Source organism: Anticarsia gemmatalis, chromosome 8, assembly GCF_050436995.1.
Source record: "Anticarsia gemmatalis isolate Benzon Research Colony breed Stoneville strain chromosome 8, ilAntGemm2 primary, whole genome shotgun sequence".
NCBI lineage: Eukaryota > Metazoa > Arthropoda > Insecta > Lepidoptera > Erebidae > Anticarsia > Anticarsia gemmatalis.
Window position 1 is genome coordinate 8,528,384 of NC_134752.1, and position 13,466 is coordinate 8,541,849.

At 34.1% G+C, this 13,466-nt stretch overlaps 2 protein-coding genes across 3 annotated transcripts in view; both read right to left on the reverse strand.

Annotated features, from left to right (window-relative positions):
- The window catches only part of LOC142974956 (sodium-independent sulfate anion transporter-like), a 47,980-nt gene extending 47,449 nt beyond the window's left edge, over positions 1-531 (reverse strand). The window contains exon 1 of one of the 2 annotated variants that reach the window (XM_076117536.1): positions 465-531. The gene's annotated coding sequence lies outside the window, so the exon portion shown is untranslated. Of the gene's footprint in view, positions 1-316 lie in introns of both variants that reach the window. The other variant, XM_076117535.1, reaches the window with a different exon arrangement.
- Positions 532-6,104: 5,573 nt separating this feature from the next.
- On the reverse strand, positions 6,105-7,010 carry LOC142974767 (cathepsin F-like). Its single transcript, XM_076117272.1, has 2 exons — positions 6,683-7,010; positions 6,105-6,201 (listed from the first exon to the last, which is right to left on the reverse strand). The coding sequence occupies exons 1-2, from the start codon at positions 6,960-6,962 to the stop codon at positions 6,188-6,190; spliced, it is 294 nt and encodes a 97-aa protein (XP_075973387.1). The 5' UTR covers positions 6,963-7,010; the 3' UTR covers positions 6,105-6,187.
- Positions 7,011-13,466: the final 6,456 nt, after the last annotated feature.

The window sequence follows — 13,466 nt, forward strand, 5'->3', positions numbered from 1 at the left end:
TAAGTAGACATTTTGTAGAAATAGTTCTTTGTTTTAATTATTTCTTATTATTTTCTCTAAACTTGACAAACGTCATCTTTGCATAATATATTATTATTGTAGGTATATGCATGCGTATGAATATAATTTTAATTGTAAATATGTAACTGAAGAATAAAGACTAGTAGATAATTCAAACATTAACCTATTATTAAAATCATGATAATAGGATGAGAATAAATTAAAGCATTTTTTGTTATAGAAATAAGTAATATCCAGTTAAAATTGGCAGTATTCGCGTAAATAATAATATAAATTTCAAGTCACACGAACTCACCTTATTTTTGAGCAAAAAACAAAAAAAGAAATAAAATCAAGAAACTATAACACTTATTCACGAGTACTTCTTCCCAAAATGATAATAAATTAAACCAAAAATAATTTTAACACGATATCGAAACGTCAAATATTTTTTTCATACTAACAATTTTCCCGCCTTTTTATCGGCTACCGCGCATGCGCCGCAAACTTTTTCAACTTGCGCATTCGACAGCGACGTTGTTCAAACTGCCTGATGGCAGGCTGACAACAATCTCGCAATCATTTAATTTCCCTGCCACGGTTATTGATTCTATCAATAAAGATGACAATAGTAACGTTACAGGAGTTTAATAACTAGCAAGTTATTAATAACTTTGTAAATATAAAGAACGGTAAGGATATTTTTCATTCCGTCAGCGCAACAATAAATAAATTGATTGATAAATTGATCGATTATGACGCAAAAATAAAGATATTGTTTTTATTTTTCTAATTAGTAGAGTTAGGAAGTAAGAATATGTTTTTAAGTATGTTTATTTATTATTTTCACGAACATTTTAAAAGCAGCAATTCCCTTATGGTAAGCCTTCGCGTCCCAAGTTCGCCAAGACTTCACAACCTAGGGAACACATAATTACTTTTCGAAATTATGCTTACTTTTTAGAAATAATTGCTCAAATACACCATCCTTGAAGATCATCAAACAGTTCAAAAGGGAATGTATTTATGAAATGTTAATGAAAAACTCCAACTTGCGAGTGACCATCGTGGTGGACATTAGATCGACCTCTTGGCCTCAAAAAAACTTAACAATGGGAAAGGGATTGGTCAAACTAACTTTTCTTTTTTCAAACTGTAGAGTATAAAACCTATTTTCACGAGGATTTTATGAGGAAAAAGAAAAAGAAACGTAACCATAAGTACTCATAACACGCTTTCCTGAATTTATGTTAAATGTTTTGTTATAATATCACATTGTCAGGAAATAATTAATAGGAAGTAAGAATAATTTCAAATATTTACATTACAGTCCATTATATATTATGCTGTGGGTGTCACACGACAAAGGCACAATGTCTAAATCAATTCACCTGGTTGATTGTAATTCATTTGTTTCGCGGTCAAGTTACGAAACCTTTTGTAATTTCTAAATTAGTTTCCTTTGTAATGCAGAAACACCGTTTCTTTTATAATTCGTAGAAAACTCAATTGTTTATGCTTCTTATTTTAGGATCCCTTTTGTCAAAAATATGAATACTGCTTACATATTTTGTTATTCAAAAGAAAATATTGTTGAATCACTTTTCTACTTCGAAGAAAAATATCAATTTACATTTGAAATGGTTGCTAAGTCAGTTGCTTGTAGTAAACATTAAATATACTAATTCATATTTTTTACTTAATGTACGCAAAATGGCTCTTCACCTTTAGTTTTATCGATTTTAGTATCAACTTATTCTGATCAAGACTCTATTCTTGATTCTAAGATTATCCTTCCTTATTTCCTAAAGCCCTATAATTCAATCAACCATATTATTATCATAGAACTTTTACCCAGTTCGTTTGATTTTAGCAACATGATGATTCATATTATGATGAATAATAAATAAGTAGGTAATGTCACAGTATCTTCACTGTAATCGTCTTCGGAAAAGTTTCTGAAAAATCTTTTAATATCCACATTGGTGAAAACCATAAAAATGTAGATGAAACCTGATTGATTTACTGTTAAAGAAATTGTATCTTATAATAACTGTAGCTTCTAACTCATTTTTTTCTGTTTTATTATGGGCAAAGATGAGTATTAACCTAAAACCTTACATATCATAATATTTTCCACACACAAAACCTGAGGGAAATCTTGGTGCCATCTTAACTCGATAATCGCTTATTACCACAATGACAAACATGATGAAAGTGAAAGTAACATGTAATATTTATAGTGATGATAAGAAGGATGTGATAATTTTATTGCGAAAATCACTGCAAAACATGTGTTACTTTATTGTTAGAACAGATTATGTAATCCGGTTGAATCTGAAAGCTATGCTACCTTACAACAATGATCGTAATTTTGCAAGAAAAGATTTTTCTGGTATCTTTTTAACCTTTCAGTTCAGTCTATTTATTAACTTAATTCTTTATGTAACTCACATAATATATTAATTCTGGTGCCTTTACTTTTTGCGATAATTATAAATTGTGCTATTTAATTTTTTTGTATTATTTCAGGCGTAAACGTCTACTTAATCTAGATTTTTTTTCGCACATCACTCTTTTTATCATTCCATTTGCATGTTTTTACTTTTTCTGTGAGTAGTTAAAAGTGTTGATGTCATTGTAAACAACAAATATGCTTTAAATCACCAGGGAATGCTATAGATACAATAAAATCAAAGTCTTAGAGATATAATAAAAGAACATAGCTGTGGAAAAATATACGATTCTTTGAATTCTTAGCTTCATTAAATCTTATCATAGAACATCTTTACTAAATTACCTACATAATTAGCACCGAGTGACGTAAGCATAATAATAGATATTTCTTCGAGGGCACCTATTTATATGCGTAAAAAATTGCAAATGATTTACTAAAAAGAAACTAATGGAGAATAACGAATATGTACACACAACAAATATATTTCCTTAGAAAAATCGTGTCAGGAAAATTTGTTCAATCAATATTGCATCTTTAGTAATAGGCGCCATACTAACGCTAAAGTTTTGCGACGCTACACGGCCACTTGGAAGATACATCAACCAATCAAACATGAATGAATCGTCGTTGTCGTTTGTCGGTGCATTAAAACCTGCTTTTCTTAGTATGAGCAGTCTATTGTCGTTTGCGTCTCATATTAGGCTACTTTGATAAATATACCTATAATATAATAAGTATATATTATCTTCACTCAACATTTGATGAATACGGTCTATTTTTAATTAACGTTCATACGTACTTCCTACATAAACAGTTTCCAATCTTAATATTCTTCAACTTGAGCCATGTAAAGATTTGAATTCGCATGTAAGATAGCTCCACTAACTACGATACACGTAGTACGTAGAACATACTATTGCGTAACGTACTTAACCGAGTTAAATCCGCTCAATATTAACTAGAACTAACTTCAATTATTATTTCCCTGCTTCGTGTTTTAGAGATGTAATCAGGATTCATTAAAGTAACTGAGAAGACTCACCTAGTGCGGATACATCTCTTACAGAAGAGAACTACACATTTGTACTTCCTTCTTTCATTGTTCAGTCGACCTCTGCCCAGTCTTGTCCTGTGGAGATTGTCACTAAACGTTGTGTTATAGATTTTGGAGTAATAAAGAATATTTCCCGACCACCCTTTTTGATTCATAACTATAATACTTTAACTTGTAAGATGTGAGAAGTGAAGTTATATAACGCAACACGACTGTGCGCTCGAATAAGTTTACATTTATACAATTCCGTAGAAACAGCATGCAAATTTCGCAGTTGTCTAAACATACATACTTAATTAGGTATAGTAATTATATAGAGTATTTACACAGCAAGGTACAATATCTTCGGAATACGGCAGTACCATTTCTGAATATATCATCTTATCAAATAGCTTAAATAGCAAATACGAAGAGGCTTAGTAACAACGGCACCGCGGATCGGTCTCTGAAGTTAAGCTACGTTTGCCAAGGTTATTCTGTGGATAGGTGACCATGTTACACTTTCGGAGTTCAATTGTGGGTCCCAGCATTTTCAAAGATCCTTGGCAGCCTTTATCAGTAGTCAGAAGCTTAAGAAACTGACAACCAATCTTAGTGAGGCGTATCGTGTTATAACCCAGGTAACTGAGTTGTGGAGGTCCGATAGGCAACCGCTCCATGCTCCATGAATACTGGTATTCAGTGGCATCCGGTGAGACTGGAGGCTGACTTCAACATCGTTGGAAGAAAAGTTAGGCTGAAAAATGACTTCAAATTAATGTTAGTAGTTAGAGTAATATATAGACGTTTTTACAAAAAAATATATATTTATGTCACTATTGATCGCTGTATTAAGTGTAAACATGGTTATAATAATATTCTCAAGTAAGACTACGGAAGTTTTTTAATTGTTTCACGTTTTCTTCTTTCACTTATAACAGATTAAGATGAAGCCAATTAATATTTCCTGGAACTAGTTCTATGACAAAAGCTTCTGAAACGCGATGTACACTCAGTAGAATCAGTTCTCAGAACCTTACATTCACGAGTATCTTAACATTCAATTTAATACCAATCACATTGAAAGCCTCATTTCTTAAGTCTAACTACATAGATAGTATTTAATTTTCATATTCAGGATAGTATCTATGTATTCTCATTCTTTGGAACTTGTGTAAGTTCAATGCTATTTACTATAGTTACTGACTATATCTGTTTATAGCTAAAATCACGACGTAGTATAAAACAAATTCGCTTTCCGCGTCTGTCCCTATGTCTGTATGTATGCTTAGATCTTTAAAAATACGCACAAGATTTTGATGCAGTTTTTTTAAAAAGGCAGGGTGATTCAAGAGGAAAGTTAATATTTATGAGAACGCAGTTTTGTAAAATAACTGTTTTAACAGGGCAAAGCCGTGGCGGACCGCTAGTCTTTAATTAAAACTAAGTAAATACAGATTAATATAACGCCTAAAGCAATAGATATATGATAACATGGACAACCTTAAGCTACATATTCCACTACAAATCAATCAACTGCCAAAATGATTGACACTTGCTTATCCACGAAAGTAATTATTAAGATAGCTAGTCAGCTCTCAAAATATTGAATATCCAAAGCTTCTTGGAACATAAATCAGGCTGATTGAATAATCAATAAGTGCAAACTAAGTTATTCTCGTCAAAGGGATATGTCGTATGTAAAGGAGAAAATTGACTCAGCCCTCTGACAATTTGTGCGTACACAATTAAGTTACGACGATCGCAAGGATAGATCATACGACATACGAAGATAGAAGATTATATTGATCTGCTTTTTCTAACTGAATAACGTCAAGAATAACGGTACAAAGTATTTTGCTTAAAGCTTCGGTAGCTCGACTAGGCATTGAATAGCGTACGAAATTTTGAGTTACTTTAATAATAGTTCTTAAGGCACAGATAAATCAGTTTCTTACAAATATTTCCTCGATTGCTGCTCAGCTGTCGCCCCGCCCCAGAAATCGTCCCTATAATATACTTAACCAATACACTTACTGCTACTAAATGATTATAAGGACATTCATGTTTAACAATGTTTTTAATTTTGTGGTCACATTAACCTTATATAACATTCATGGTACTATTTTATTTTGACAAGTTTTCTAAAGGTATAATTACTTGATTTTATTTTGACTGTGATTCTATGCCGCGCTTTCAGCATTAAATTTACTTAACAATGGTTTGACAGCCTGTCAATTAAATGTAACGTTGATCAGGTTTAGCTTTTTGAAAATAAAGGTTAATAAATATCTTTAAGGTTTTTTCTTATCTTTACTATACTAATATTATAAAGCTGAAGAGTTTGTTTTTTGTTTGATTGTTTGTTTGTTTGTTTGTTTGTTTGAACGCGCTAATCTCGGAAACTACGGGTCCGATTTGAAAAATTCTATCAGTATTAGATAGCCCATTTATCGAGGAAGGCTATAGGCTATATATCATCACGCTACGACCAATAGGAGCAGAGTAACAGTGAAAAGTGTTACAAAAACGGGGAAAATGATGAATATCTTAAGTGACGCAAGCGAAGTTGCGCGGGTCAGCTATTCTGCATAAAATGAAACAATTTAAGAATTTCTGATTACTTTTTAATTGCTCCATCTCAATATTAATAAATGATAGTAATTTGACTATTTTTCATTTCAGTTCCGTCGACATCACGATGCTCGCACTGAAAAGAAAACGCACATGTTTGTGATTACTATAGAATGATCTATGATGGTATAAATAAATTCGAATACTTATATAATAGGTATACCAAGTGTTTTTTCCTTTTCCAAATTCACTTATTACCATCAGGAACCCACCTTGCTTTTCGAAATTTGCGCTTCTAAAGTAGACCGAAGTCTATATCTATACTTAATATTATAAAGCTGAAGAGTTTGTTTGTTTGTTTGTTTGAACAGCTTATCTTAGGAACTACTGGTCTGATATGAAAAATTATTTCAGTGTTAGATAGCCTATTTATCGAGGAAGGCTATAGGCTATATAACATCACGCTACGGTCATTAGGAGCGGAGTAGAAACGAAAAATGTTACGAAAACGGGGAAAATTTTGACCCATTCTCTTTAGTGACGCAAGCGAAGTTGCGCGGGTCAGCTAGTAACATACTAAATACTTACTGACAACTTATAAAAAAGTCATTACTTACTTAATCCATAACGTTTTTTCTCATCATCAGTAAAATCGGCAAACTGTGTGATTCCATACGTTGCATCAGGATCGTCCACATTCTGTCTATTTATAGTGTGCAAATTGTTCACAAACGCTTCGTAATGGACTTGTCTGTCCGCCTCATCCTTGTACTGTCTGTCAAAGCGGCTGATGAAATTCTCGAATAAGCTCGGAGCGTTGTTTACATCGTAATATGTCGAATCAGCGGTTGTAGCAACGACCACGGCCAGGAGTACAACCAAACTCATGAAGCGCATTTTCAGTCACTTGTTTTCCCCTATTTTTGACCTCTATAGTTGAACTAACTTGAATACAATATAAAATAATATGCGAACGTAACGGCTTATATAGTTTGAACTTATATTATTATTAGCGATTACACATAATATTATTTTCCTTATTGTTAACCGCATTTAAATATTTTAAATATTGTTTCTTCCGTAATTATTTCTGCAATTTATTTGTATTTAAATATCAATGTGAGAGCGACGTGTGCAATATATTTGTTGAATCATAACTCGTGACATCATTTTTTTTAAGTTCATAGATCTGTCCGCTAGAATCAATCTCGGTGTAAAATATAGGCACGACTACAATTTTTGTTTGTAGATTTACGGCCATAGTAAGTCATATTGATGTGTCATATAATTGATCAAGTTATCCGAAAACCCCAAATATAAAATATTTTAAATTGAAAATCCATCATATATGATCGTGAGATGGTTAACTATCACAAATACTACCAAAATAAGTAAATAAAAGCTTACAGAAATGTGAAAATTTATAGAAATCAAATACTCTATTACTGCATACTAGTTACATTACTATTAAACAGAACGTTTCTTTCGATCCACTTTGATCACTTCAATCAGACCAAATTACCACTATTGTTCCAACCTATTTATCCCATTTCATTTTTCAATGACGTTCTAAGAAATAAACGTCCTATCTTTTTGATTTAAACTCGTAATAAACTTGGAGGAGAAACAATCGCGATGGCAGACAATGCGTGAACAAGGCACCACTACTACAATCGGTAACTCAATGGTTATTGACAGGTCGCTCAGGCTTTGCCATTCAAGTGGTAGGTGCGAGCGCAATGCTTGCTTTTCTACGTGAATGGCATGATTGAAGCTCAGGACACGTACTTACACCAAACAGAAATCAGTGATAATGGAAAATCTGGTGCGTTTTTTGCAGACGTAAGAGGGGCGATTTCTTACTACCAATCGACAACCTACTAGCTATCGACAAATTAAAAGCTGATCAGCGGTTATAATGGATACTGTAGGAACTATTTTCGTAGTAAATATTAAATGTCAAAATCTCGATACTACAGAGTGCTGACTGTAGAAAATCGCGATACAGTTAAGGACACATATTCAGTAGCTCAATTCTCTATTACTATCTACTACCGATACCGATGAAAATCTGATCAGCGCCTCTGACGGGCGTCGCAGAAACTTTTTTGGCAGTACATTCTAAATGTCAAAATTTCGATAGCTAGCCGGTTGCCAGTAGTCGATAGTGGTAGAGAATCGAGGTACGGGAATATATTATGTTATTGGGCAGGACACTTTGCTAGACGAAGTCAAGTCATTTGGAGAAGGGTTTCTGACGTATAGATAACAAGCGAGTCTGTTGACATAGTGAAATTCGTTGGGAGACCGGAACACGGACAGGAGTCACCAAAACGAGGCTTACGCTCAGCAATGACTGGAGAAAGGTGATGATGACTATGACATGTAATTCGATCGTTTAAAGCCTGGCTGTATTAGTGTATTTATGACGTCAAATATTTCTCTCTATTTCTTAAATATTTTACTGTCATGAAAAGATAGATACGTCCAACGTCTTTTCAAGTTTTCAATATCCGTCCTTATTGGATCATCGTCAGAATTGCTAAAGTGGCAATGATTCAATTCCATTGGAATATTAATACAAAACTTAGGTTACCTAGAATGGTTACTTAGTACCTATGTCAACTTTAACGCAAAACAGGAAAACCAAATTTATATTTCAGCTATCAGGCACATATAAAATATAACTAATAAATATAAACATTAGTCAGTAATGATGTCAGAAGTCAAATTTAAATATATCAAGTAGAAATTATTGAGTAAAAACACGTGTCGGCTTTCTTGTATAAAGCTTTAAGTTTAAACTAAGTAACAATCAAAACAAAGAGCAAATGCTAGCTGCAATATTTCTCTAGCACAACATTATCGCTACAACGGACGTGTTGTAAATTCACAGGCGCTCACAGCATGTTGCTTACTTTCAACTTAGACCTTTCATTTAGACAGTTTTACTACCACGCAAATAAATACTCCACAATATTTAAGTATGTTAGTCCATAATCGATCAGAAATAAGTAATTGTTGTCTACAAAATAATATACAACATCACCACAATCATAAAGGATTTGGTCCTAAGTACCCGCCATTATTTCGCTCCTTGAATACAAAAGGGCCACAACTCAAAAAAAAATGAAAATCGTTTTATTGCAAAAATGACACCTGAACCACCTATATTTTATAGTAAGAAAAAAACCCCCATCATTTTTGCTTATATTATGGCTGAACTGACTTACTGCCCTTTTTGCATTAGCTCACTTTGACAGGTAATGTCAGTGCAAAACAGCCGCTTTATGAGTTACGCCCGAAAATTTTACGCAAACGCACGTCAGTTGCGTGAAAAAGTGCCTCAATCCAAAATATGTCTGTGTTGGATGCAAAATATCAGGTAAGTGTGATTATATTTTACAATACAAAACTGCCATATTTTGGAAAACGTCCTTTTTGCATTCAAACATTAGTATTTGTTATTTTTTATTTTGTAATACAAAATTGCCATATTTGAAATACGTCCTTTTTACAATCCAATATTAGTTAAGTATAGTTATATTTTATAATATATCAGTAGCATATTTTTAAATACGTCCCTTTTGCATTAAATTATTGTGAAATAAATAATCATTTTTAGCGTGCTAGAATGGGAAGGCCAGAAATATGACCGTTTGGCATGATTATAATTTTAGTTTTCGTTACAATTTTAAAAATAAAATAATACATTTTGATGCAGGCAAAGGCAAGAGGAACCCTTTCCTTTCAAATTCCTCTTTCAGGGGCAAGATCCGACCAGTCCTTTTCAAATGCATCTAGGTCATCCCGCCATCTCCATTTAAGTCTCCCGCGTCTGCTATTACCATCTTCTGGCATCCAGTTGGTAGATATGCGGTCCCACCTTTCCGAATGCATGTGGATAATGTGGCCGGCTTAGTTCGATTTCAGCCAGGCGGTCTTCTCCCCTACATCGGCTATGCGAGTTTGGGGCGCAGTATAGAATTTCGGACGTGATTTGTTCTTTTGACGCATAATATACTACGCTCCATCGCCCTCTGGCTCTTTCTGGTTTTCCGTAAGGGACCATGTTTGGGCAGCGTAGGTAAGGACGGGTAGTAGGTATAAACATGTCGACGAGCTTTCGCTTCAGTGACAGTGGAAGGTTACCCTTCATTAGCTCTTTCCTGGACCAGGATCTCTTTCAGGCACTTGTGACACTTTTGTCCAACTCTTTGTCCCGTTGGTTGTTAAAAGAGGTTATCTGCCCCTAGCAAGCATACTCGTCGACATAGTCTATGACGTGCCCGTCTACCTCGACCCTACGTTTTGTGTTGTTGGTCATAACCTGGATTTTTGTACGGTTCTTACTTAGTCCAATCTGAAGGCTTGCCGTGCTCAGATCTTTGAGCATTGATTCGAGTTCCGATGCCGAAAAAGAGAAGAGGACTATGTCGTCTACAAAACAAAGGTTTGTTAACTGTTTACCACTTACAACTATGCTTTTGATTGCCATAACACCGCCAGGCTCGTGTACGCAGTGCTGGTAAATAATTTGAGAGATAGCGGGTCTCCCTGTTTCACGCTTCTTTGGATTTGGAATGATATTGTTGTCTATTGCTTTGATAAGTTTGATGAATGAAGGTTCGATTCTACATAGTATCTTTAAGTAGGACTTGGATAGAGTGATGATTCTTTGGCGGAATGAGTAATGCTGTCAAAAGCTTTGGAATAATCCACGAATGCTATAAAAATAATATGCTTATAAAACTCAAAAACCTTTTCTATTATCTTATTTCTTTAATACTCCTGCTGCACTCAGTCTACTCGTCACGCTACCCATTGATTGATAATGATGATTGATGTTTAATTTTACTAAATAATAAAAGTTACGCACAAAGTTGATCTCAATAATTTTACTTACTTAATAAAAAGTTAAGATTTTTTAATTTAGATTGTTAAATACAATGTTTTCCTGGTCCATTCAGTTATGGTTTTACTTAGTAATTATTATTAAACTTTTTGATACGGTTTTTTTACCAAAAAAGTACAATTAACCATTTTTATTTGTAAAACTGTATTTAAATTTTGACATATTTTTCATAATACTGGTTCAAATTTGGAATGCAAAAGGGACTTATATGCTTTTTTCTCTTAATAGGTAACATCTATTACAAAGTTTATTTTGTTTTTTTATGAAATATTATAAAAAAACAGTTTCAAAAATTTGTTTTGGCTCTCCTGTAAAATTTATAGATTTCGATTTGTGGCCCTTTTGTATTGAAGGAGCGATTTATGTCACGCTTCCCCAAATAGTTTATATGATATCTGCAAATAAGGGTCCAAAGCCTGACCCGATTTCCTCGTTTACGCAATAAAGAAATATTGTGTACAAATTGATTTTAACCTCTGTTATTGTATCCGACTTAATCTAAAATAGCTTTTCTCTTATTTGCAGTTTTTCTTATTTCCCAACGTAGAAGCAGGAGCTGAATGAGAGAGGGGCCAGACCGCATCGCCGTTCAGAATCCGCAATGAGGTGAACAATGGATCATCCGGATATTGCCTGTCAACCGAGCTACCTACACGAGCAGCGCTAAACGATACTAGGTCGACCGCCGCCACGCCGCGCCGGACCGACGTAAAATGTTTCCATAAAACATGAAGCTAATACAAAGAGTTGTTTGAAGTGTATTCACTCTCTTTATTTCCTTTTTAAAATAATAGACTTGCTTTTTAATGTACTTTGTTTTTTTGTGTCCTGGTTGGTTCTGACATAAGAAGAATAGCTCTTTATGGTTGAAGATTACAGTACAGTACACACACAGAACATATATGTAATTGTTGAATTGTGTTTTTCTGATAGATGTTAATTTATCTCAATAATACCTGGACAGTAGACACCTCCACCTTAAGAACAAATTCCCTAGTTAGTTGATAACTTAATTTTCCTAACAAGACATTCAAAAGAAATATTCCAACACCTATAAATCAAGGTGAGGACTTAGTCGATTTCTCAGCGATCATCTTCTTTGAGCGTGACACATCCAAGGTTGATATTCCTCCAAATATTTACCTCACCAAATATTTCATTTCTAAGAGCGATGACCAGAAAATATTTTATTTATGTATCAGTATCGAGATGTTATAAAGGTTGACAAAAATAAATGATCCACAAAGCGTTGAGGACAATCCTGGAGGGAAGGGTCACCCGAAACGCGTGAAGAATTCACAATGAACGAGGTCGAATATTTATCATCCGTTCAGCTATCAGCGATTAGATTGGTGCGCACAAATACGTGCCTCTCTATAAATGTATAGAGAAATTATTTCGCGAGACGGCTTTGCACGTTTTTTTCATAGCAAAGTGCTTTTTATAAACGGGTCGATAGCAATCCGACTTTATCTGGGCAAACGCATTAGCAATATGAAATTGACTGATCGTTGAAAATATATCTTGATATTTCTTAGATAAACCTGGCTTCTTTACACGAACCTAAAGTTTATCTTTATAACGAATAGCGATTATTACAAAGCGTCAAGTTTACCTTAAAACTTGCAACGCATATCAAGCAGCTTCATGCTTACACTTTCTGACAATTAACAACAAAAAAACTTGCAGTTATTCTGAAAAACACGACCGTTACCGTACGGCAGATTCCATTAAAAATAAAATATTGTCTATAATAAAGCTAAACAAGAAACCAAAGACAATGTCTCGATAACCTCAGATAACTTAGTTTCTCACCGGTAGGGGGTGATAATAATATAATTATATCGAGCGACTTAATCAAGCTCGTTATCGCAATTATCAATTCGTTAATAAGTAGTGCCGAAGCGGTGCTTCGTGGAAAAGTAATTATCGCCAACGATGAGGAAAATACACTCAGCGGCAGAAAAAGTGGCCCAAGCGCTTATCGTGAATTTGTAAACAAATTAAGTAATATATGAAAGATATAGTGTTGTAAGTAGTTGCGAAGTGATCTGTTTAGTGTTATGAAGTGTTGAATTTCAGATTAATTTAAGTGACGGATGACTTTTTCTGACAATGTGTGTTAGAACTGAATTCAGTGTTGATTCGAGAGGTCAGTTGAATTCTGTATTTTGAAATATTGCTGCACGGAAACGATTTTCTTTGTGATTTTTATTGATTATTGGTCTATTTAGATTTTAGAAAAGATTTGAAGATGCCACTTACTGCTGAACAAGTGGCTTAGGTGGTCTTGTTGTCCGATCAGGGCCATTACCATTGAGAGGTGGCTGCATTTTTCAATGTATCGCGTACCACTTTAAGGTCTGCGATTAGGAGGTATCGTGAGACTGGTCTCTACACGCGGCGACTAGGAATTGGACAAACACGATGTACATCCGCAAGAGATGACCGATTTGTTAACCTCAAGGTGCTGAGAAACCGCTTTC

Bases quoted from the DNA above. Each gene is read 5' to 3' on its own strand.
- LOC142974767 (XM_076117272.1), bottom strand. From the start codon at position 6,962: ATGCGCTTCATGAGTTTGGTTGTACTCCTGGCCGTGGTCGTTGCTACA.